Source organism: Pollicipes pollicipes, unplaced genomic scaffold (assembly GCF_011947565.3).
Source record: "Pollicipes pollicipes isolate AB1234 unplaced genomic scaffold, Ppol_2.1 Scaffold_6686;HRSCAF=7923_pilon_pilon_pilon, whole genome shotgun sequence".
NCBI classification, from domain to species: domain Eukaryota; kingdom Metazoa; phylum Arthropoda; class Thecostraca; order Pollicipedomorpha; family Pollicipedidae; genus Pollicipes; species Pollicipes pollicipes.
Genome location: NW_023596921.1, coordinates 27,311,999 through 27,338,609, shown reverse-complemented (window position 1 = coordinate 27,338,609; position 26,611 = coordinate 27,311,999). Strand labels below are relative to the sequence as shown.

Genomic DNA, 26,611 nt, shown 5'->3' with positions numbered 1-26,611 from the left:
ACAGTGTACGGGCATGCCTCCTGGCGCCTCTCCACCGCTACCGTTCCCCTCCACGTCCAAGTACTTACGTCCCCCTTGATCTCGTCCTCGACGTGCTGCGGCGGCGCGTCCGCCCAGCAGTTGAGGAACCACTCGGCGAATAACACGGGGAAGTAGACCATGTAGAGGACGAACATTGTCGTCTCTTGCGATTTCGTCTCCTGTCGGACGAGCGCAGGTAACACATTTAGCTGACTCACGGTGCAGGTGGCCGCGTGACAGTCCCATCTCACCTCGCCCGTGGCGTCCATGCCCGTCCGTTCCCCACAGACCGCGTGACAGTCCCATCTCACCTCGCCCGTGGCGTCCATGCCCGTCCGTTCCCCACAGACCGCGTGACAGTCCCATCTCACCTTGCCCGTGGCGTCCATGCCCGTCCGTTCCCCACAGACCGCGTGACAGTCCCATCTCACCTCGCCCGTGGCGTCCGTGCCCGTCCGTTCCCCGCAGACCGCGTGACAGTCCCATCTCACCTCGCCCGTGGCGTCCATGCCCGTCCGTTCCCCACAGACCGCGTGACAGTCCCATCTCACCTCGCCCGTGGCGTCCATGCCCGTCCGTTCCCCACAGACCGCGTAACAGCCCCATCTCACCTTGCCCGTGGCGTCCATGCCCGTTCGTTCCCCACAGACCGCGTGACAGTCCCATATCACCTCGCCCGTGGCGTCCATGTCCCTCCGTTCCCCACACACCGCGTGACAGCCCCCCACCTTACCTCGCCCGTGGCGTTCATGATGCGCGTGCGGAACTCGGGCGCGGCGCCGACCGTCAGCAGCGTCCAAAACAGCCACAGCACGCCTGACGTGCGGATGCCGCACCGCTTCTCGAACAGCATGAAGATCAGCGCCAGTGCCTGCGGAGAAACACGGCGGCCGGCGGTCAGCGGCAGCGACGCGGTGAAAAATCGCTCGTACGCGGGAACGGTGACGTCAGACACCGCGGCGCAACAGCCGCAGAGGCGCGGGTGCACGGCTTCTAGACATAAGCGGCTTAGTTTGACGCGGCTGGGACCGATCGCTGAATCACAAAACGGCCCGGCGAGTCAAAGGAGACCGGCGCTCTGGCGGCGAACTTGAGACCTACGAGCGGCAGGAGGCAGGGGCCGGGGCCGGGGTCGGGGCCGGGGCCGGGGCGGCGATACTCGCGTGCCCCGCTACCGGTGTCGGACCAGCCTGCGGCGGTAGCCGACCCGTAATCCATGACCGATGATACGTTCTCAGCACGTGACACGGGGTGACCAGAACGACAGAACTGCACAGGCATGACGACGGCACATGCAACATGACATCAGGTTGGAAACATAGCACACTTTTGGCACTCCACATCCAAACTGCGTTATAACTATCACCAAGCACGTTGGCTAACGTATGTACTGCGTGGAGGCTAACAATGTCTGCGACTTTTGGTGATTCATTGCAGAGGACCAAACAGGGCCCATGTTGACAAGCACTCGATGTACGATTAGCAGCTCTTGTGTGGGGGGTCGCTCGAGCTCCGTGACATGAACTCTAGCTAAAAGCTGAGTGATGGCTCCGAATTCCGAGGTATCAAGCGCCATCCACAACTCTAAAGATTGGCGACGGGCGGTACACCTCTTGTTTTATCCACCACAACACCACTACAGACGCAAGGCCTCCAGTACCATCCTCCCACACCTGGCCCCAGGACACTGCAGCCGTCGCGCGGTCGGTTTCAGTTCGACCTGTTGTCATGGTTATAACCCGCCCAAGGCTTAAGTGCAGGCGAGCGGCGAGCGTCACAACGGGGAGCGCCGTCCGTGCCCCCTCCCCCCCCCCCCCCCCCTCCTCCTCTCCCACAGCCGTCACGGACACCGCTGCGCACGCCGGGGCGTGCGTGCGCGCGCGCGTGCGTGCGTGCGTGCGTGAGCGCGTGTGCGCGCGTGCGTACGTGTATGTGCGCATGAACACGCGTGTGTGTGTGCGCGCGTGTGTCGAACTCAGCCGGGACGTCGCGAGACAACAGCGCAGGCAGAAAACGGCGATGTAACGTCCGCCGGCCGCCAGCGGGAAAAGGAGGGTAGCTGATAGTTGGATGACGAACGGGGCCACGTCCGGACATCCCGGCACTCCAGGTTGGCCCACAATACGGCGCGAACACGGTCTCATCACGACCAAACACCAGCAAGGCCATCAATGTCATTCTGCCTGTCCGCACAACACCAGCGAGAATCCAAACCGTGCCAAACCTTCGTCACCTGTCGGCAGATTTGCGGTGGTGTGTGACGCCCCCCTCACCCCTCCCTCCCCCCCGCCGCCGATCACCATGGGTCTACAGCAGCTGTCACGGATCATTCCCGGCTTCTCCGCCTGTCCTCACACCGCCACAACGAAGTCCACGCGTTAACAAATGACAGGGGTCTGAAACATTGAGAGCGTTCCGAGCCTCGTAAGCGTAGTCCGGCCCGGCTCGGCCAGCAGGGTCACGGCGTCCACGCCGGCCACCAGCGGCCGCGTGCCAGCAGTGTGTGCCCTCCTGCCGCCCACCGGCCGTGGTGGCGCCCCCCAGCGGCCGAGGTGGCGGTGTGAACCATTACTCGTCACGGGCGCCAATCGGCGTCAGCAGCGGCGGCGGCGCCAGAGGCCGGCCGCGGTGACGCCCCCCCCCCCCCCCCCCCAGCGGCCGAGGTGGCGGTGTGAACCATCACTCGTTACGGGCGCCAGTCGGCGTCAGCAGCGGCGGCGGCGCCAGAGGCCGGCCGGAAGAGCCGCAGCGCCCGGCCAGGTGCGCGGCCACTTCCGCCGGCGCGCGGCCAGTCCCAGGGGACGCCCCGGGCGCCGGCTCGCCAGCACGGACCCTCACGCTGGCCACCGGTGAGGACAGCCCGCCGCACTTGACCCCTCTCTTCGCCAGGTGACGCATCAGACTCGATTAGGTTTGCAGTGCTGTCGTTTGGTGATGCAGAAAAGGTGAAAACGTAGTCTCTGATAAGAACACGCACCAATCGCACCACCGATGCCCCACCCGACACTAATTCGTCTTTAGAATCGCATCAGCAGCACATCACAGCAACTCAACCACCTCGCGCCGCGCGTACATCACTTCTCAAAGGGTTCCTTTGCTGGCACCAAGTCAGTGAGATACACGAACATATCTCGAATGATGAGCGCCGATATTGTCCTGTACACCTTCAGCGTATGCTTTTGTCAAATGTCTCGCCTCCTTGCAGCACACCATCATATCTCACAGATGTCCTCATTGAGATACTTCGCCCGCTAGAACAGCAAGACGTCGTCGGACAATCGGACAGATCGGACAAAAGTCGAGTGCGTTCGACAACGAAAGAAAAACACCGGCGCACTCGTGATCCCTCGCTCAACACGCCTGCCTTCAGCAGCCTCGCAGCGCGTCGTCGTCCTCGCAGCGCGTCTGTTTGTCGGTCGGTTGGCCGGTCAACACGACCCGGCCCTCTCCGGTATCTGCCGCCCTCCGGGCGGCGCCCTCCACCCGACCCTGGGCGGGCAATCGAGCCCGCTCAGACACCGCGCGCGCGCGCACCGCATCCCGCACACGGACCGGCGGCAGCGTGCGCCGCCTGGCCGGCCTGGCGGCGGCCTGCCGTCTCGAGGCTGGGCCCGCCTTCGACGCCGCGATGCCGGCGCCGGCCCGGCGCGTCCGTGCCGCGCCGGAGCGCTCGGAGCTCGCCAGCGTCGCCAGGACGTTGGCGGCTCGACGAGAGGCGGCTCACAGGCGGGCCCGACAGCGGAGGACACGCGCTGGCCGCTCCTCCCGGCACGGTCTCGCTGCAAGTCTCGTGCATCGACTTTTGGGGCGCGCTAAGGCGCAATCTGGCACCGGCTACATTCCGTTTGTTTGTTGGTTGGGTTTTCCTCGACGGTTCCGTAGTGAGGCGCCGGCTCAGACAGTCGTGCCACACAGCGGCTTGTCTGGCCGGAGCGGGAACCGCAGTCGCAGCTTCACTAAGCCGCGGTCAGGCCGGCCTCTGTTCCGCATTACCCGAGGTGTGGCGTGCCGCCCCCCTACTCCAACAGTGAACCCGGCCCGTCATGACAAGCCGTGTCGGTGTCGGCTTGGGCCGGACAGCCCATACGCCAACCATCACGGACCGTCGGGCGTCAGCGATGCAGCCCGGCGCAAGACCCCGCGGCGGGCGCACCGCTTCACCGCTTCCGCAGGTCGGTCGCCGCCTGGGGAAAGGATGACCGCCGACTGGCCCCGGCGACCTTGAGCCGGCCGGCGCGCGTCGGGAAACGGCGGGAACTCGGGCGGCCGAGCGGTGCCGGCGACGGCTCGGCTCGCCGGAGACCCCGGCGCGCCGCACAGGCAGCCGCCAGCCGGCCACACGCGGCCAAAACGTTGGCCGCGCGACCACGGCGGCCGTGCAGCTGCACAGCGATGATCGTAACATGGCCTCTGATGTGTGCCCGCCCTTGCATTCAGCACATCTGCGTATGCAATGCGATGCAAGTCGCGAAGGGACACAAAGAGTATCAAGCCATGGTGCCGGTCGCTGCCGAAAATAATAACAGCGAAAAAGCCTGCCCACTACACGTGGCGTGCCACGCTAACGGTTCACATAGCAGCAACACTGTTCATATGCTGCTTCTCGCTCTGAGTGTGATCGGCGCGTCAGCATCACAAGTCACTGCATGCGGTGCTCGTTCTCAGGCCGGGTCTGACCATATGGCACCCGATGCAGACTGCGTGCGTCGGCGGATGACCCCACGGGTCGGGCCGTCTCAGTCCGAGAGCGCCACGTGGCCCCGATACGGAGCGGCTAGGAACCGTGATGAGCTGGGAGTCCGGGCGGCGAGATAGTGTGCGCGCACGCACAAAACACGGTCGGCCCGTTGATAACGTGGCCGCGTCAGCCCACGGCCGCCGCCTCGTCGCACCGCGCCGGCACAAAAACGGCGCGGCGCTGGGTCGGCGAGCGGGCATCTGGGCCGGGACACGGTCCGACGTCTTCGTCTCCGGGGGCTGCGGCGCATGACGAAGGGGGGGGGGGGGGGCAGCCGCCTCGGCCGCGGACGGGTCGGCCGGCAGGCGGCAGCTGCCGGCGTCGCTCGGGTGTACTGCGGTAGATGTTGGGGGCGGGACCTGAGGAGACGGCGTCGGGGTCGAGACAGCGCACTGCCTCTGGCGTACCTCCCCGCTCTGCACACGGCCTGTCGACCTGGGGACCCTTCCGACATCTCCCACTGCTGCCGGCCCCCGACGTCCTGCTCGGACAGCGGCCTTGCTCGACGCGACTGGCTCGGTTATGACGGTGGGCCTCAACACCAAACTTCTGATGGATCCAGAAGCGATCCACACGGTCGGCCTCGCTCTGCGCTGGACGACCGGCACACATCGTAAGTCGTAACTGAGACTGCACACGGAAACGGGGCGCATGACAGCAAAACAGCAGGTCTCCAAGTGGACCAGCCTGGCCTTCTTGGAACGCGAGCGACCCAAGAGATGAGACAGCAGCTCGCTGCAGACTGCGCATTGACACCACGTTATGCAACGCGTCCAGTTACGCCCCCCCCCCCCCCCCCCCCCACCTCGCCCCGCAAGACGCCGTGAGTCAACTTCCCGTGGCGGATGTCTCCCCACCCAGCCGGGCGCCAAGTAACCTCCGACGTCGGTGCGTCTTAAAGCTGCAACAATCGCTATCATCATCATGCTCACTCAGCAGTGTCACGAGCAGCGCGAGCGCGCGATCCGGTCCCGCCATCACGGACAGACTGTCCGCTCGCGCCCGGCGCGTTCCACGAACGCCCCGAGTGTGAGGCCTGCGGACGGACAGGGGAGGGCCCGCGGACACACCAGGGGCCCTGCCCTACCCTGCCCTGTCAGGGGCCCTGTCCACCGGCGGTGAGGTCGATAGCGTCCAGGGATGCCGACACGACACCGCCAACTCCCAGCCAGGCCCTCGTCTCGTCCCGCACATCGCGCGGGACGGCACGCGACCTGGTGCTCCGGGGCGTGCTGGTATCCGCGCTTGTTTTGCCGAATGGTGGTAGACCCGGCGGTAATGGACAAATATGACCGAGTCGTCGACAAATAGCCAACAAATAGGCAAACAGACATTTCAGTCGGGGTGACCAGAGGTCAGTCGGGGTGATGTCAGCCGGGTTCGTCGAGGGTGACAAGAGGTCAGCCGGGGTCAGCCGGGGTGAGGTCAGACGAGGTGACCAGGGGTCAGTCGAGGTGACCAGGGGTCGAGATACAGGGAGTTTGGAGGCGCCGCATACAGCCGCTGACTTCTGCAGCTCGTGGACCGTTAGGTGGCCACTGACATCTGACCTCAGGCGCCCCCGGCCGACCACCACCCGCCGCCGCTGCTGCCGGTGCCAGCGAACACCGCTCACTCCACGGAGCTACCATGCAAACCGAGACAGCATTCATAGCTGTGTTGACATGAGGTGCAGATAGTAACATTTGTGCCGTGTTAGCCATCACAAGTCATTGTTGCAATTGTCACATTGGTCCCTGTTACCTGGCAGAAATATCAGTGCTGACACAATGGTGACTGATTGCTCTACTGCTAGGCAAACAAAAAATAAAAAAAATATTCCGATGCTACCGGTTACCGGCTCGTTTCCGCAAATTGCAAGACTCACACGAAGTATATTTACTTTCAGAGTGTAAAAATGCACAAGCAATGACGGTAACTTACTTGGTGGTAAGTCACGATGAGACGTCTGCCTGCTGGGATATCCCTTTTCCATTACCGTGCGTGCGTGGGGAAACGCATGTCGCCAACTGCTTTTATCCGGGAAAACATTTTTGACTGCGGTTCTAAATATCTCGACAAATCACGCGCGAACAGTTATTCGAACCAGACGACTGGAATTTGTACTGACTGCGGTTTTTGCTGCATGCGCTTAAACACCACTCGAGAGCAGCGTTTGGAGATGAATAGCATTTGTGGTAGAGTGGTGCATTTTAAGAAAGTCTCGGTGCTGATCACGACGATGGTCGTAGATTACGCCTCCTTACTACGGCTAGACTGAATACTCTGTCTCCCCATGATTTGCTCCCCCGATGTGACAATCCCAGTGTGCTAGGCAGAATGGTTATAATTTTGTACCGAGGTTCAGGCACACAAAAACAGCTTGTCAACCTGGTTAAAAGTACACCATATTTGGGCCGGAATAGTTTTCCTTCACCTTGGTTGCGGTTGCATTTCTGCACTGAACATTCGGCCTGAGGCAGGAAGTGAGACTTGGGCTCGGTCCGGGAAAGCTAATCTGCCGGCCCCGCGTAGTATTGTGCATTGTCAGCAACACATGAGTCATCTGAACACTTTCGGAAACTGACACGTCACTTGACGCAGTGGCAGGCCTAAACCAAAATGGAGAGACACCACGGATTATTCTACAAAATTCTTGTCTACGCTTATGACGTTGTCTTCGACATTATCGATGCCAGCCTGGGCGTTAATTTACGCAAAATATGACTGAGCATCCGCTGAGAAGTGTCCCTGGTTTGGAGACCGCGGACGCCAGCCGGGCGTGAGCCGCTGCCAAGCCCCGGAGGGGCGCCGCATCCCTCGTCACTTCGACCTTCGCAGGGAACCGGGCGGGGCAAAACCGGGCGGGGCAAAACCGGTCAGCGCGGCCAACAAATCATGCCGGGGCAACGCGCTCAATAATCGGACGCAAAAAGGCGTACCCACTCCCACTTAACGCACTCTACGCGCTGCGGATTCGTCAAGCGTGCGCACTGCCGATGCCTCCTCGACGCCAGCGCTCAGTGTCCCCCGCACGAACGTTACATAATCCCCGCTCCCCGATAGCCCGCCTCGAGGCCGGGGCGCGCGCACACGCTCACGGACAGCGCGACGCTGAAGAGCAGCGCCGGGCCGGGCCTGTCAGGGCCAACACAATTCTTATCTGGGGCGGCACACACCGTCTCAGCGCATCACAAAGACGCCGCCGGCCGGACGCCGGGTCCGGCCGCTGAACTGGCGGCCAACGCTAAGAGGTGCGGGTTCTCCTGCTGCCTGCACCGTCATGCTGAGCCGGATAACACACCGCGCGTTTCTGCCGCTCGGTGAATACTGAAATCCATAGACGCTTCTGCGTCTCCTGCCTCGGCGCTCGACATGGGCACTCCTGCGCTCCTACGCCTCTCGGCTCGGCGCTCGACATGGGCGCTCCTGCGTTCCTACGCCTCCCGCCTCGGCGCTCGACATGGGCGCTCCTGCGCTCCCATGCCTCCCGCCTCGGCGCTCGGCATGGGCGCTTCTGCGCCTCCTGCCTCGGCGCTCGACATGGGCGCTCCTGCGCTCCTACGCCTCCCGCCTCGGCGCTCGACATGGGCGCTCCTGCGCTCCTACGCCGTGGGCCTTTACGGCGCTGCATGGAAACGAGTGGCTTTAAAACCGGGTTGAGCCCATTCACTGCCGCGGCCCCCGCCCGCGAGGCTCGTGAGTGCAGTCGACCTGGACGGAGAATCGCGAATGCCATCCGCATGCAGGCAAATACCGTGCATGTCCTGCACTGCACTGTGCCAATATCAACGGTCACGGCTGGACTGGCGTGCCGGTCCACAGCGAGACGCCAGCCGCCGGCGTGTTCAAACCGAGCCGAGCAAACACAAACACAAACCGGTGGACATTAGCACATTGGTCGCGGCGGGACCACGTCGAGCGCATGGGACACACCCGGGGATCACATGGTACCGCCGGATCACGGGGTCACCCGGAGGGTACCACGCGGTCCCGGCCCCGCAGGGTCGGCCAGAGGAGCAGACGGACCACCGGGCGCTAGGCGCCGCCGGGAGAGGACAGTTTCGCCGGCTGTCGTGGAAGCGACCACGGCTTGCGAGTGGCTTACTGCTGCCACAAGAGATGCACCAGATGGCCAGTGGGCCGCCGCGGCACTCTCTGAGTGCAGCTTGTCACAGTGCGAAAGCGGCGGATTATGCCACGTGCAGTTGTGACACTGGCAGTGCGCTGTCGGAACCATGTATACGGGCATCGGTGGCGGATTTCAGGCGTGCGCTTGCGAGGCTTCGCTACCGCAGTACGTGCTGTTGGGGCGCCCTACGGCGACGAACGGGATGAAAGCCGACAGCACGTGGCATGAGAACACGAGGGAACGTGTCCCGCCGGCTGTCATCGCCGGCCGCCGGAGAAGCGACCAAGCGACTTTACACATACACTGACTACATGTAACATACATTTTACTACATTGACCAGTTTACTACATTGACGAGAAGCGACCAAGTGACGTATTACAGCGACGAGAGACGACCGAGCGACTTACCACCGTAACGAGAAGCGACCAAGCGACTTCCTACGGTGACGAGAAGCGACCAGGCGACTTACTATGGTGACGAGAGGCGACCGAGCGACTTACCACCGCAACGAGAAGCGACCAAGCGACTTACTACGGTGACGGGAAACGACCAAGCGACTTACTACGGTGGCGAGAAGCGATCAAGCGACTTACTTCGGTGGCGAGAAGCGACCAAGCGACTTACTATGGTGACGAACAGGATGACGGGCGTGTAGATGTCCACCGAGAGGATGTCGGCGCCGTCCGAGTGCTGCTTCACGGCGAAGATCAGCGAGCCCAGCTGCGACGCCAGCAGAATCACGGCGAACAGCTGCAACGGCAGGCCGTGACGTCACCACACCGCCGCCCCTGAGGCCGTCGCAAGGCGCGGTCCGCCCCCGCCCCGTGCCGGGAGGGGGGGGGGGGAGCTTCCTCAGCCCTGCCGTGCCCACCAGTCCGGCGGGGGTCGCCGAGGAGGGCGGTGAGGCGTGGCGATGCAGGGCCTGTGCGGCGGCGAACCGCGGCCGCCGGGCTGTTATGCTCTCCATCATCGATGGACGAGGGTCGTTGTCTCGCTGACACAGGACAGGGCTCGTCGCTGGCCAATTAGTCGGCGGCCAATGCAGGCGCGTGGCAGAAGCGGCTGCCGGCCGAGCGGCCCCGCGAAAGGATCCGCCATCACCATGGTTAGACCAAAATTGGAGTGCCGGAATTCGCGGTCGAAAAGAGTGAACTGCTGAGTTAAAACGTCGTCTGAGAAAGGTATCAATTTACGTACCCATTTAAAAATAGACAGACACACGCTAAAAATAGAGATCCGCTTGAAAATCACACTTTACGATCACAAAATCAAATTCTACATCGGGAACATTTTACCTTGGGAACATTTCACATTGGGAGCAACCGCGAGTGGTATAACTCGAACATCAAACCCGTCACCGTGACAACCACTACCTTACTACTACCAGCACCACTACATGTCGCTACATCATTATCTCCATGCTGTCCGGTCACGCATTCTGAGAACGTTTCAACATGCTCAAAGCCTCCAAAATTACTCGAGAATGGTATGTTTCGCCAGTAGGTTCTGTCCTATCCTCCTCATGTGCTGCCGCCGGGGACCGGGCTTCCATCGTGTTTTAACGGCATCCTCTAGGGTGCGGTAATATAATCAGCAACCAGCAAGTGAACTAAAATGAATTGGTTCTGTGAATCTTCATCACAGCATAATCAAATGAAAGGAGGGAACTTCTGCCACGAGAGACACGACAGAACTTGCGTCCTTGACCTATGGCCATTCCGTCCTCAACCAAGTAAATAAAGAAAATGTGATGTCCTGAACATTTCCATCCAGCTAGGGTCGACGACGCTCGTCAAGCAGTGCAACGGAGTTGCTCAATAGTGATTTCAATTAATCCGACACCACTGCTTGCATAATTATCCCGAATGACATTGACGCACTGGTTTCTCGTCAACCCATTTTTCCGCGGTTCCTCGTCGGTTCCCATGCATCCACGTGTCTGCTTTTAGACTACACGACGGTAGACCTATCCTGTAATTATAGACGGTACTTGCAGGTAACGTCAATGACGTCCACGTCCGGCCAGAGCCGACCGTGAGCCGTGCCGTGAGTCGTTAGCCGTGATCCATGAGTAGTTAGCCGTGAGCTGTGAGCCGTGAGTCGTGAGTCGTCAGCTGTGAGCCGGAGTCGCTATCCGTAAGCCGTGAGCCGTGAGCCGCGAGCCATGAGCCGTGAGCCATGAGCCATGAGCCATGAGCCATGAGCCATGAGCCATGAGCCATGAGCCGTGAGGCGTGAGGCGTGGCAGAGCGGCGCCCGGGCGGCGCGAGGTCGGTGGTCGACGCTGGCGGCCGCGGCCGATTGTCAAACACGGCCGATAGCGGTATCTGTACCCGCACTGAGGGAGCCGCCGATACGGCTCCGCGTCGAGACCTGAATCCGGTGCTGAGGTCTGCCGCGCCGGCCGACGTGGCGCGGGCCCGGGCCGCGTCACCGTCGCCGCCGCCGCAGACCGGCCTCGCCCAGTCCCGCGCGCTGCTCTACCCTCCCGCAGGCAGTTCGTCAGCGGGCCTTCTTGGAATAAGCCAGCGTGTCTTCTTGGAATAAGCCAGCGGGCCTTCTTGGAATAAGCCAGCGTGTCACTTGATAATGGCGTATTCCAAAACGCCCCCAATGGTCAGACGTCGGCTGGTCGCCGACCCCGACGCCCCCTGCCCCTCCCCCAAGTTTGTCGATCACGTGACTTGGCAGGCCGGTGGCTTACCGCAGAATTGAAGCCATGTCATAACAAGCTACCGGCGGCCGTGTCCGCACTCACGCTGGCCTCTGCTGGGGCGCCGCCAGTGACGGTGACAGTGACGTGGTGACGGATGTGACGCGGCTGACGGCGGCGGCAGCACGAGTGCGAGCTGGTCAAGTCCCGTCCGGCCGTCTTTTCACAACGAATCCCTTATAAATGGCTGTCGATTTCATCAGTTTTTTAGCCACGCATTAACGGTTGGGTGGGAGGCGCGAACCAAGCAAGGCAAGGTCAATAGCGGGAGCAAACGCCACATGGCGTCCGAGGTAGAGCGGCGGTCCCGTCCGCCCATCATCACCAGCTGCTATCGGCTATCTCGAGGACGTGAGCCTATCACGACAGGCCGGGCTCTGACCTGTCACCCCTCCTAGTGGACCATGACGTCACCATCGGACAGCGCCGCCGCCCGTCCGAGACGTCGGTCACCCCGCGCGCGTCGCCCACCCGCCACCGAGCCGACCCGACCCCGGCCTCCTTCCGGCACCCCCGCGAGCGAAACCACTCGCCGCTCGTGCCGCGGCGTCGCCGCACAGCCCCTGTCCGGTAACATGAGCGGCGGCGTCCAGCGCCGCGCCGCCGCGCCGCCGCGCCGCCGAGCAGCCGAGCCGGTCCGATGTCCGCAAGTTGCGCAACGGCCGGGGACGGGCGCCACCAAAGCCGCCCGTCACTGTGACTCGGACATCACCGACGGGCTCCCGCCCCGGCCGCCCGCCACGAGCGCGTGGCCATTACAGGTGCGGCCTGCACCCGCACCGCGTCGGCGGGCGCGCGGGGAGGTGTCGACGTGGTCCTCTGACCGTGGCGCCGCCGGAGGCGACGGCCAGGCCGGCGGCGAGCCTTTGGGGACCGGAGGGTCATGAGTCTGCAGTCTAAGCGGTCTGCATGCGTTGTGCATGTGCCGTTCGGTAACCAGGTTGGCTTCGATTGATAAATTTTGTTTCAAAACACTTCCTTTAGATTTCCTCTTCCAGGTTAAATAGCTAGAAGTGATCCTTAGTGGGGTATCATCGCAGGCATGTCTATCCGTATTATTCCCCAGTGCCTGAGCGCAGTAAGAAATCATTCCCTGAGCAGGGTGCGCCAATTTCCGGCCTGCACATCGAGGCCTGGATACTAATCCCAGCGTTGGATATGCTAACACACCACGCCGCCACACAAGACGGAACTATTTCGGGAGGGTGTGAGTTACGCTCAGCATTAACAATCGTGTGCAGCATGCGATTACAGTCCTCCATCCATCCCCTCCCTGAATAACGCGACATCAGAGTCACGAGAAATCGCTGCGGACAGGGCAACGTCACTTATCTGGGCCACTCCCTGTCAGAAGCGGGAAACGCGACCAACGGGACGACAGAAAGGCTCAGGGGGTCAATTTTCCGGCACGCACAAACAACACACACACGCGAAGCGGTCTCGCACTCGTCATATGCCCTGCAGGTTATTCCAGTGTGATCGGCGTGGTGTTCGTTGGTTTCCCTACAACCCGGCAACAATCCGCCGGCAGCCTGGCCTCGACCGGGGCTTATGATCAGTGTTCAGCACGATGAACCATGCTGGCGTGATCCGGTCCATCTGCGTGCAGCATGAGAGCAGAGTGTAGCAGGATAACCAGAGAGTAAAGCACACGACTCGTCTAATCCCGCAGCTATGGCATTAAACATCACAGCTCTCTTCCACGATACATTCCTGAGCCGCCCGCAAACCGTTGGCAGCTGGTGCTCAGCTGGCCTGACGCTCCGCAACCCCGAGCATATTCAGCGTGACGTGATACAATACGCCAAGAGAACGCGGCCGTTTGAGGTGTCGGTGTTGTCGTCAGCGGCGTGAACGGCCCCTCTCGAGAACAGCGGCGCGACCGGCCGGCGTGACCGGCCGCCGGGTCCCCATAGCGGCGCGACCGGCAGCCGGGTCACCACAGCAGCCGCATGCCGTCCATAAACGGCTCCTCATCCGACAGCCTCCGTCTCATGACAAGCGTTATCATTCACAACATCAACCAGCTTCCCGGTCGCACCCTGGTCTTGAGCTGGGGCGAATTCACCAGCGCCCGATCTGCCCGTTGCATGTACACTCCACACTGGTGTGACCCCAGTCCTGCCGTCGTGCACACCCGTGTGACCACTCCCGCGCCATCATGCACACTTGTGTGACCGACCGCGCGGGCACCATGGCGGCGGCGGGGTCGATAGCGGGATCAACAGAGCGGCCATGCCACCACAGAGCGTAGCACACAACGACCGTTCGATCGATCTCCACGGTGTTATGGTCACGGACGGTGAAGTCAAAATCACCATGACTGCCATGCGGTCACAACAGGAGCACTCTGGCGTGTTGGAAGACTAAAAAAAAAAAATACCGAGATATCTAACTAGCTTTCTGCATGTGACATCGAAATTGCAGCACCTTGATGGGCTGCAATATCGTCATAGCGGTGATGGCTGGCAACAAGCTCTCAGCATTCGTGTCGCTCACGACTAAGATCACGGCCCAGCCTGGAACTGCAACCGGCTCGCCTCAGCGGAGGGATGACTCATGGCCCAACAGCTACTTCTGCGGCTTGACCGCCCGCGTCGCGTTACCCCAGACCGCCCGTGGCGGCTCCGCGGCCGCCAGCCGGCTGGTGAGCCCCTATTGAACCAGCCGCTGGCGCGCAGGGCTTCCCTGCTGACGCCGGCGGCACGCGCTCGCTCAGACCAGATGATCCGGCGGTGGCGGCGGCGCGCTGGTCGCCCTTCAGGCCGGGCAGGCTCAGACGCGCCGTTGCCGGCAGCCGCCGCCGGACGAGGGCGGCGTGGCATCGGGTGGGGAGCGCGGAGTTGTGGCTGCACGGAGGGAGGGAGGGAGGGAGGGAGGGAGGGAGGGGGAGAGGGGGAGAGAGGAGGAGCAGAGGAGAGAGAGCGAGAGAGAGAGAGAGAGAGAGAGAGAGAGAGAGAGAGAGAGAGAGATGAGAGAGAGAGAGAGAGAGAGAGAGATCACGACAGGGAGAGCGGGAGAGAAGAGGCGCCGAGTACAGGCCGAACGCATGGCGGCGACCAATTCGGCCTTGAAGGTAATGGCACGCTATTCACCTGGCCCGCGGGCTGGCGGCCACTCGTCATCAATCAGCGAGCGCTGTGTACAAAAGAACAATTACAGTGTCTTGCAGTGGCGCGGCCGGCCCGTCCCGGGCCAAGCAGACGGGTAAGTTCCGCGTGAATGTTGCCCAGAAGTGAACTGATGCCTCAGCAACGGGCCAAAATTATAAGACGGAACATATCGCTTTGGACATAATTTGCTGTCTTGCTGCCAATACGCAGACACCGATCTTCCCCGGCCACGCATGGACTCGGACCCCTGAAAGCTGCACACGTGAGAGGCATCCGAGTCCAACAACTATATATGTTGTGCAGGGTAACCAAGGTGACCGGGGCCTGGGCTGACAGCTCCTCAGAAGGAAATGCAGCCGCTCCGCGCAAACCGGCTCTGTGCCGGTCATCCGCTGGTTTGGATGGACGCAGCAGGGTTAATAACGGCGGGGGAGCCGTAAGCCCCATTACCGCCCTACTTCATGACGTTTGTGGCAGCCGCCCGACGTGGTGTTTATCCGGATGTTTCGACTACCTGTGACAGCAAGTGTTTACTGACAAACTCGACTAATTTTGGATCGCATGCAGTTCTAGGTTTCGTGTGGATCAACCCTAATTCTGACCGTTGCTTGCACGCCTCATACCATACCTGTATCGGAAATACTATGGTATTTTCTTGGGGAACATCATCATCGAACGACGGTCCTCATGGCTGGAGCTTCGGCGCGCGGCGATTAGATGCGTCAATGGAGGAAACGTAATCCACCGCTCACCTCCACTTGACTCGGCGGAATTTCGCCCCCATCTTTACAAGCAACTAGCTCCAAATGCTTGCACTGTTTCTGAACGATCGAAAACGTTCCACAACGCACGCCTCACATGAAGAAGCCGGGACCTGACACGGCGCTGTTATTGCAAGTCATGCTGATCTGAGATGGAAACGTACCGCGCCAAGACATCGCCAGGGGCGCTAGCGTCGCGCGCCAGCCGCGCGCACGCATGGCGGTGAAGCCCGCATGGCGGGTGTGTGGAGCTGAGCGCCCGTGTCCCACTTGGGGTCACGGAGTCCCCTATGGCGAGGGCTCCACCAATTTCTGTGTCAGTTATAAAAAGGGTACATTACCGCTTCATCAGCCGGCATGCTGCCGGTACCACAACCGGTAGCATCGATGATAAGAGGATAGCTTATCGCATGGCCTTGGTTCACAAATACCACTAAATTTTATAACCAGCCCCGCGCCCAAGTGCTGAATGATGAGCGCGAGCCGTTTCCGCGGAAAAGTTCTTGAATTCTGCGTATGGTACAAATGCTTATTTCCATATTGAGAAGCGCATGGTAAATGTACGAGCGAACATGATATTCAGCATCGCGAGCCGTGTTCAGAAAGCCGTTTAAACTACTGACTTAACAGTTGGCAATGCCATTCAGGCTCAGTGAGCCATCAAAAACGATATGGAAACCAAAGTCTGTGTAAAGCTCACACGCAGACACAAACGGGGCGGAAATTGCGGTGCAGGTACCACAGACAGTGCAGAAGGCCAATGAAAATACCGGATATCAAAGCAGATAGTGATGGTCAATCTGAGTGCAGTTTTGCTGTTTAGCGTCAAAAGCAACCCCAAGTTTGCCATTAACCATTATTTTGCATTCCCTACGAGCTTAACGCTCGACCAAAACAAAGGAATTAGAACAATAAGGCAAGCTCAAATAATACGCGACCACATGCAACCAAGCGAACGGCAGTTGCAGCACTTCCCAGACACCAGCGACTGTTTTAGGTCGTATGCAATCCCAGACAATTATTTTCTAAACGACAGCACTAATTTGTCACTTCACATCCTCTACAGCGTGCATTCCTACAAGGAATGTATCCATCAAAATGGTTAATTAAGGTTAACTATTCATCATGTCCGGCCCCTACCAGGGTGACCGGCTCACATGTGGTGCATAACGCGCTGGCAACGAACAGCCTGATGATATGATACACTTGGAATGCATTGTACTGTATTCATATTCGGTACGGTGCCACGTACAGATCAAAATATACGCCAAGCCACGAAGTTGCGTCTGCATATAAGATGGCGGTCAAGAATGAAATGCAGGCTTTAACTGTCAAATCAGACACGAGCGATAACGTATTTTGGGCCAATTGTCCCAGGCCAAAACAACGCCAGTGCGCGGGTTTGTGCGCTGTGTCTGTTGGTAAGAGACTGTAAAACTGCTGCCAGCATGGCGAAACGCATTGCACGCATACATTTATGCTTCACATGACAGGTGTTGAAATAACGCGCAAGTCAAGAAATGGTGACAGCTATCTTAAATGACTGAAGTCACTCAACGCAAATATAACAACTGACACATCTTCAATAAGTAAACTTTGAATGAATGAGCAATAAAAGAGCACAAACCAGCCACCTCTCGACCATCGGGCACCCTAGTGTCGACGCGCCGGGGTCATTCCAGCCACCTCTCGACCACCGAGCACCCTAGTGTCGACGCGCCGGGGTCATGCCAGCTACCTCTCGACCACCGAGCACCCTAGTGTCGACGCGCCGGGGTCATGCCAGCCACCCCTCGACCACCGAACACCCTAGTGTCGACGCGCCGGGGTCATGCCAGCCACCCCTCGACCACCGAGCACCCTAGTGTCGACGCGCCGGGGTCATGCCAGCCACCCCTCGACCACCGAGCACCCTAGTGTCGACGCGCCGGGGTCATTCCAGCCACCTCTCGACCACCGAGCACCCTAGTGTCGACGCGCCGGGGTCATGCCAGCCACCCCTCGACCACCGAGCACCCTAGTGTCGACGCGCCGGGGTCATTCCAGCCACCTCTCGACCACCGAGCACCCTAGTGTCGACGCGCCGGGGTCATGCCAGCCACCCCTCGACCACCGAGCGCCCTAGTGTCGACGCGCCGGGGTCATGCCAGCCGCATCTAGACCCGTTCTGCGCCCCAAACCCATTCATTGCGGCAAATGAACGAGATGACGGTGATGAAAGGGGCTTCGTGGGAGGCCCATTGTCTGCGCATATGCTGTGTACATCCCTGTCTGGCAGCGCAAACACGAGGCTGGAGGATCGAGATTGCACGACCGTCTCAGCACGAAAGAGCGCGTTCTTCCGCACTTGCATACTTGTTTCGCAGACAATTTAAAACCGCATACTTGCATGCAGTCCTCTCCGATAGCAAATTTCAGTCTTTAAATGGTTCTATTGGAAACCCTGGCGGCTAAGTGATCGACCATAAAGAGAGACAACTGCTTGTCCGCGCGGATGCGGCGTTACTCTGCTCCATATTGGAAGACCACCAATTCGGCTGCAGCCCACACTCATGCCCACTGCTTACTAAATGGGACATAACCCGCACTGTTCGACGCTGGTTACACCAGCGTCCGTGGAGACTCGGGCCCGGGTCACGTCAAAAGGTCATCGGGTGACGTCCACAGGTCATCACGTGGTGTCCACTGGCCATCGGTGGCGTCAAAAGGTCATCAGGTGGTGTCCATTAGTCGTCGGTGGCGTCCACAGGTCATCAGGTGGCACCAATAGGTCATCAGACAGAACTGTAATGGTCTTAACGCTTGCCCCACGCCATGCAGGTCGATCTGAGTCGCCGGCCAGGGCCGGCTAATTCCAGCCCTGCCCAGCACAACAGTGTTCGCATTCAAGCTCGCAGAGCGTTTGCTAGGGGGTCCGACAATCCGATGGCCCCAGCGTGCACTTGGGCCTGCCTGCGCCAGATGCTAGGCATCCAGAGCCATACTCACATATTTACAGATGTTGAGGATGGTCCATGGTATGAAGCGGTCATTAGAGCGAAGTATGAAGAGGGTTTCAATGGGCGAGAACAGCCAGAGGAAGCCGCAGGGCACCCACACCAGGGCTGTCCGCTCGAAGCATGAAGTGAAGTCAGGGTTGGCTGCATCCCATGTCAGGGTGTTGTTCTGTTGGCAGACAACCATGACAGTGGGCTACAATTCCTCTGAAACCCACTGATTATGGTTGGTGAACAACTTAGCAGAAAATATGCAGCATGTGCACAATTAATGCAGTGGGCTAACTGGAGGCTGGCACTATATATTCCAATAGAAATAAAATGAGTTACAAGATGTATAACATGTCTTAAGCATGCTTACAAAATAACATTTTTAACCTGATATTGGTATTCATATTTCTGACAAATAAAAGCCTCACATCAATAGCAATCACATATTTACCCAGAACTCTGAGTGGCAGTAGCCCCCCAGTCCCCCCATCTTGGCCACTGATGCTTCAGCAGAGCAGCCAGCAGAGCAGCGATGTCTGTTGTTTTGGCACTAGCAGAGCAGCACTTCTGATGCTCACTTCCTGCAAAGCATTTGGTGAAAAGTCTCTGGATAACAGGGTGGTCATAAAAACTTACTGACTTTAGACCTTGATAAAACACATAATTTCTTCACTGACAACTCCACTGTTCACACAAGGCAAAAAACACTTGCTTATTAACCTTGTTTAAAATACAGTGTACCTAAAAAAAAGCTGATGGAACATTTCATAGATGGTTAATTGCCTTAGCAGAAATATTACATAGCACTGCTAAACTAGAGAATCATGTAATATAGTATATTGGTAAATGAACTAAGAGAAAATATGATATAATATGCCTGCAAAAGCTGATTATAACGGTAATTTTTTACTTTGGTACCTGTATGGCCGACGGAGGGAAGAGCTACGCTAGCTGCAGGGTTTCGAGTATTGTCGTCCGGGGGAAAAGCTGTGAGGCATCGGCTGACATTGTGACGTCACTGAAAATGGTTTTGCATCGATCGGGATGGGGGTCCTTTCGGGCCGACTGAAGGCCACAAGGCTTTTGAATGTGACATGTCACTGGTATTCGGCTGGGTATGTGACGTCACGGGTCGTGAGTTTGTAAGGCTCTTTTGGGTCCACCGAATGCCGTAATGCATCAGCTGGCCATGTGTCGTCACTGTTATTCGATTAAACATCAGGCGCGACCGGCCTCGTTCCATCTTTACTTTTCGTACCTGACTGCTGCAAGCATTTGCGTGCCGCATAAAGGTTTGACCGAATCACCTCAATGTGTGACGTCCCTAATCATCACTTCATACGGGTGCACTTAGGCCCCACGACCACGGTGTGTCATGGTCTACGAAGTATCACCGGATAGCGTGACGCCACTGGTATTCGAATAAATACTGAGCGCAACAGGCCGTGCTTTATTTTTACCTTTGTATCTGACTACTGCAAGCATTGGCGTGCTGGATGAAAGCTGCCGAACCACCTGAGTGTGTGACGTCACTGGTCACGAGTTTCACCGGTGCCTTTCGGCCAACTGAAGACCACAAGGTGTCAGCTAACGACGTCACTGCTATACGACCGATTGTAAGACGTCAATGGTCGTGGGTTTCCACGTGTCCTCTAGGACCGACGAAATGCCGTAAGGCATCAGCTGGCGATATGACGTCACTGGTATTTGGCTGAACATCAGCCAACAGGTCATGCTCCATTTATACCTTTCGTACATGTCTGCTGCAAGTATTGGCGGATTTTTTGCGGCCAACTGAAGGCCATAAAGCATCAGCTAGCGATGTGACGTCACTGGCATTCGACCGTGCGTGTCGCTGGTCATGAGATTTTACGGCCTCTTTTGGGCCGACGAAAGGTCATACGGCACTGACTGACGATGTGACGTCACTGGTATTCGAATGAACTTCGGGCGCGACAGGCCATCTTCCACCTTTATCTTTGGTACCTGTCCATTGCAAGCATTGCCGTGGAAGGCTCTGCCAAATTACCTGAGTGTGTACGTCACTGACCATTAATTTGTATACTCTTCTGAACCTACTATAGGCCACAAAGCATCAGCTGACGATATGATGACACTAGGTCTCGACTAGACATCATGCGCAACAGGCCATGCTCTATCTAAGCCATGTTTCGTCTGTACCTTTCGCACCTATCTACTGCAAGTATTCGCGCGACACATAGGGGCTCTGCCGAATTACCTGAGCGTGTGGTGTAACTAGTCATGAGTTTACGCGGGTTTACTCTGGCTGACCGAAGGACATCAAGCATCAGCTGACGATATGACGTCACTGGTATTCGACTATACTCCAGGCGCGACAGGCCATGTTCCATCTCTACCTTTCGTACCTGTCTCTTGGAAGTATTGGCGTGCTGAATGAAGGCTCTGTCGAGTCTCCTGAGTAAGTAACGTCACTGGTCAAGAGCTTTTTACGGGACCTTTTGTACCCCCAAACGGTATAATGTATCAGCTGACGATATGACGTCACTGATGTCCGACTTAACATCAGGCGCGACAGGCCATGTTCTATCTTTACCTTTCGTACCCGTCTATTACAAGTACTGACGTGCTGAATGAAGGCTCTGTCGAGTCTCCTGGGTGTGTAACGTTACTGGTCATGAGTTTTTTCTGGCTCCTTGGAACCCTCTATAGGGAAAAATGCATCAGTTGACGACGTGATGCCAATGGTGTTTGACTTAACATGAGGCGTAACAGGTCATGTTCCATCTTTGCCTTTCGTACCTGTAAAGTATTGGTGCGTTAAATGATGGCTCTGCCGAGTCACTTGAGTGTGCGACGTCACTGGTCATGAATTTTTACGACTATTTTTGGCTGAGCGAAAGCCATAAGGCATCAGCTAACGAAATGACTTCACTGGTAGTCCACTGAGTGTGTGACGTCACTGGTCATGAGCTTTTACGGGCCTTTTTTGGCCGAGTTCAGGCCATTAGGCATCAGATAACGTTATGGCGTCACTTGTATTCGAATTAACATCAATTGCAATAAGCCATGTTTCATCTTTACCTTTCGCATCTGCCTACTGCAGGTATTCGTGCGCTACAAAAAGGCTCTGTCGATTCGCCTGAGCGTGTGGTGTAACTGGTCATGAGTTTGTGCAGGTTTACTCGGGCTGACTGAAGGACATCAAGCATCAGCTGACGATATGACGTCACTGGTAATCGACTAAACTCCAGACGAATCATCTGAGTGGGTGACGTCGCTGGTCATGAGTTTATACGGATTCACTTGGGCCGCCCAAGGCCACAAAGCAACACCTCCCGTGAAGCATCACAGGATGATATGTCGTCACTGTTATTCGACTTAACATCAGGTCCAACATGCCACGTACTTTCTTTACCTTTCGTACCTGTCTATTAAAGGTATTGACGTGCTGAATAAAGGCTCCGTCGAATCTCCTGAGTTTGTGACGTCACTGGTCACGAGTTTTTATGGGCTCTTTTGAACCCATTATAGGTTGTAATGCATCGGCTGACGGCATGACGTTACTGGTGCTCGACTAAACATCAGGCGCAACAGGTCATGTTCCATATTTGCCTTTCGTACCTGGCTGCTGCAAATATTCGCGTGCTATATGAAGGCTCCGCCGAATCACCTGAGTACGTGACGTCACTGATCATCAGTTGGTAGGAGGTCACTTGGCCACCTATGGCTACGAAATTCCGCAGCAGAGGCGGGAGATGCACCATAGTTAAGCACACTAATTTTATTGTGCGCACCATTAAGTAGCAGCTTCAAACGCAACGGGCTGTTTCAACGACTAAAATTTTGAACAAACGTAAACACAAAACAAAGGTGATCCCAGCCCACAAACCGACGTATATGCAAAGCTATTCCGCCCGACATCACAGGATGCGCCCCTGAGCAGCTACGGTCCGGAATGCCCTGATGGCTAAATAATAAAGGGCGCCGCCTAGTGGTCATAAGTCTGGGCCACAGACCGAATATCAGTGACGTCATATGGTCAGATGATGCTTGATGTCCTTCCGTCAGTCCGAGTAAGCCCGCGTAAACTCATGACCAGTTACACCACATGCTCAGGTGATTCGGCAGAGCCTTTATGTAGCGCGCGAATACTTGCAGTATAGAGGTGCGAAAGGCAAAGATGGAACATGGCCTGTTGCGCCTGAGATTAAGTCAAACACCAGTGACGTCATATCGTCAACTGATGTCTTGTACCCTATAGGTACAAAAAAGCGGCCCATAAAGGACTCATGACCAGTGACATTACACACTCAGGAGATTTCACAGAGCTTTCCTTACGCATGTCAATGCTTACAATAGACAGGTACGAAAGATAAAGACGAACATGGTCTGTCGCGCCTGGTGTTAAGTTGAATACCAGTGACGTCACATCGCCAGATGATGCTTGATGTCCTTCAGTCAGCCCGAGTAAACCCGCGTAAACTCATAACCAGTCACGCCACACGCTCAGGTGATTGGGCAGAGCCTTTATGTGGCGCGCGAATACTTGCAGTAGATAGGTGCTGAAGGTAAAGATGAAACTTGACATATTGTACCTGATGCTTAATTGAATACCAATGACGCCATATCGTTGCCTGATGCCTAATGGCCTTAAGTCGGCCGAAAAAGGCCCGGGAAAACTCATGACCAATGGCGTCACACACTTAGTGGATTACCAGTGACGACACATCATTAGATGATGCCTTATGGCTTTCACTCGGCCAACAATAGCCTGTAAAAACTCATGACGACGCACTCAGGTGATTCGACAGAGCCATCATTAGGCTCGCCGATACTTTAACAGGTGCGAAAGGCAAAGATGGAACATGACATGTTGTGCCTGATGTTAAGTCGAACACCAGTGACATCATATCGTCAGCTGAAGCATTATACCATATAGGGGGTTGAAAAGAGCCCGTAAGAGCTCTTGACCATTGACGTCATATAACACGCGAATGCTTGCAGTAGGCAGGTACGAAAGGTAAAGATGGAACATGGCCTGTTGCGCTTGATGTTGAGTCGAATACCAGTGACGTCATATCATCCCGCGATGCTTCACAGGATATGATGCTTTGTTGCATTGGGGTGCCCAAGTGAGCCTGTATGAACTCATGACCAGCGACGTCACGCACTCAGATGGTTCGGCACCACCTCGATATAGCGCGCGAATGCTTGCAGTGAACAGGTACGAAAGGCAAAGATAGAGCATGGCCTGTTGCGCATGACATCTAGACGAAAACCGGTGACGTCATATGGTCAGCTGATGTGGTGTGGCTTACGGTAGGTTCAAAGCAGTCTATATAAATTAATGGTTAGTGACGTTACACACTCAGGTAGTTCGGCAGAGCCTTCCTTCAGCATTCAAATGCTTGCAATGGACAGGTACCAAAGGTAAAGATGAAGCATGGCCTGTCCCGCCTGAATTTTATTCGGATACCAGTGACGTCACATCTTCAGTTAATGTCGTATGACCTTTCGTCGGCCCAAAAGAGGCCGTAAAATCTGATCACAAGTGACATCACACACAGTCGAATGCCAGTGACGTCACATCATTAGGTCATGCTTTACGGCTCTCAGTTGGCCCCCAAAGATCCATAAAAATGCATGACCAGTGACGTCACACACTCACGTGATTTGGTAGCTTTTATTCATCACGCCAGTGCTTGCGGTAGACAGGTACGAAGGTAAAAATGAAGCATGACCTGTTGCGACCAACATTTAGTCGAATATCAGTGACGTCACGATACCTGGTGATATTTCACGGAACATGATACACCGCGGCCGTGGGGCCTAAGTGCACTCGTATCAAGTGATGATTAGTGACGTCACGCATTCAGGTGATTCGGTCAAGCTTTTATTCGACGCGCAAATGCTTGCAGCAGACAGGTACGAAAGGTAAAGATGGAATAAGGCCTGTTGCGCCTGATGTTTCATTGAATGCCAGCGACGACATATCGTCAGGTGATGCTTTACGGCATTCATTACACCCAAAAGATCCCTAAAGCCTCACAACCAGTGACGTCACACATCCAGTCGAATACCAGTGACATCATATCGCTAGCAAATGCCTTGTAGCCTTCAGTTGGCCCAAAAGAACCCCGATCGATGGAAACCCATTTTCAGTGACGTCACTACGTCGGCTGATACCTGACAGCATTTCTCCATCACGGCAGTACAGGAACCCTGCAGCCAGCGTAGCTCTCCCCACCGTCGGCAATACAGGTACCCAAGTAAAAAAAAGCCATTATAACTTCATGCTTTCTCAGTGTACCACATTAAGTATTCAAAGAAATGCTTACTTCACTGCCCAAAAACTCATAACCTTCAAGGCCTGACTTCCACCTATGGATCACAGAAATGCTCACCTTGGCTTTCATGTGTGAGCAAGAAAACTTTGTACCCTGAATAATGTATGAGTGTAAAATAATTGGGTGAACAAACGATAACATAAATATACCAGCATGTTCTAAAAATATGGGCAACTGCAAGTGGCAATCAAAGCCCTCTCCAGTTTGGGAGAAAATACGGTCATTTCACTTAATTTACACATCTTGGGTCATTCTTACATTCCAGGAGAAGGGTTGGGGCTTAATGCCCTTGGTGTCCTAAACCCAATTTTTGCTTTCTGAATCTGTATGGAAAATACCTACATACCCATCTATCCACATTTCACAAATACTTAAGTCTGCACACAGCTATGCAAGGTTAATATCTGCAAGCCCAGAAAAAAAGATTCAGAACTGAATACAAATTCTGTGTTAATTTGCACAAATAATTAAAAGCAGGTTCCAGTTGCATGTAGGGCGACTTTCAACATCACGAGAAAAGAAGTGCTCACTGCTGGTAGGTACGCACCGAACCATGGGGCAGGCAATCAGCGAGTCCTAGAGATGCAACAGCATCTCCTGACTTTGAACTGAATGGAAAAATGATACTTACTGCCAGAACACCGAATCACACTTCCGCGCCTGTGCCGATACACCCGACCGCCACCAACACGCCACCACTCGCGGGACGCAAGTGCCGCTGCTCGGCGAGTACAGGGACACGGCTCCCATGGCCTTGAACACAGTCTGGGATAAGGATACACGAACGTTTGCGAACATTTGTGGTTTGAATGACTTCGATGACGTCATAAGCGAAAACTGTCTTCCTTTGTCGATTCACGATGACTTGCTTTCCAAACAAAACGAGTTACTTGAGAACCTATTTATTAATTCAAGATGCACTGGAGCCCAGTTGTGTTTTCAAACGCAACCAGCACGAGGTGGATGGCCATGCAAAGGCACAGAAAGAAGCGAAAAGGGATGGGGACGACGTCCAATCTTAATCAAGCCAATAATTTGTCTCAACTTTGGATGACAAATTATCGCGAAGCCAAGGTGAGGCATGGTGAAAATAAAATCAGTAGCTTGGCCGTTTTTTCTCTCTCCCTTGCAATCCCCAACTTCCGTGCATTGTTGTGGCCTGCAACGTAAGGCACCGGCTGAGGCAAGAGAATCGAGCGGCACGTACAAACACAAACCGGGTTCTGAAATGGGAAAGGATCGGGATGTCAGTGAACGGCCACCTGAATTTTGAGGTCATTCAGCTTTACAAGATTCAACAGGCAGCAAGGATTTGTGGCAGTTGGTTTCTCGCGAGAGCGTCTGGCTTTCCTGCACAGCTCCGCTTCATCACTTCTCTATCACTTTGCGTTGTGAACGCGGCTGATGCCCACACGGCTTCATGGCCAGCGCGACTTTACTTACGCTTTGAGCCGATGCTGGTGCGAGTCTTCGTGATCAACAAATCGCGATTCTTCCTCGACATTTGCAAGTCACCAGAAATCGCACACAGAAACGTTGCGATTGGCTGTGACGTCACATGCCGGACCGATGACAATGGGATCATTCAATGTTGACTCCAGAAAGGCTGCATATGTGCCCGTACACTCCTCCCCCCCCCCCCCCAACAAAATGTCTTAGCAAGGAGGGTTATAATTTCCTTTTCAGTTGGGGGGGGGGGGGGGGAAGGCTTCAGCCCATCGCCACCAGTCAAACCCCCCCCCCCCTCCCCTCCAAAATTGGGTTTCCACAACTTTGAGAAGAAAGTGGGCTAAATCCGCTGACAAACCTGCTTGTTCAAGTAATTTAGGTGTATGTT

At 56.4% G+C, this 26,611-nt stretch overlaps 1 protein-coding gene across 6 annotated transcripts in view; it reads right to left on the bottom strand.

Annotated features, from left to right (window-relative positions):
• Positions 1-25,493, bottom strand: part of MRP (Multidrug-Resistance like Protein 1) — a 51,344-nt gene extending 25,851 nt beyond the window's left edge. For all 6 annotated transcript variants that reach the window (XM_037230713.1, XM_037230716.1, XM_037230711.1 and 3 more), the window contains exons 1-6: positions 25,406-25,493; positions 18,897-19,026; positions 18,447-18,623; positions 9,496-9,621; positions 755-892; positions 69-200 (exon numbers count right to left, since the gene is read on the bottom strand). In XM_037230713.1, the coding sequence (XP_037086608.1) occupies positions 69-200; positions 755-892; positions 9,496-9,621; positions 18,447-18,623; positions 18,897-18,935 (612 nt within the window). In that variant the 5' untranslated portion in view covers positions 18,936-19,026; positions 25,406-25,493. The remainder of the gene's footprint in view (positions 1-68; positions 201-754; positions 893-9,495; positions 9,622-18,446; positions 18,624-18,896; positions 19,027-25,405) is intronic.
• Positions 25,494-26,611: the final 1,118 nt, after the last annotated feature.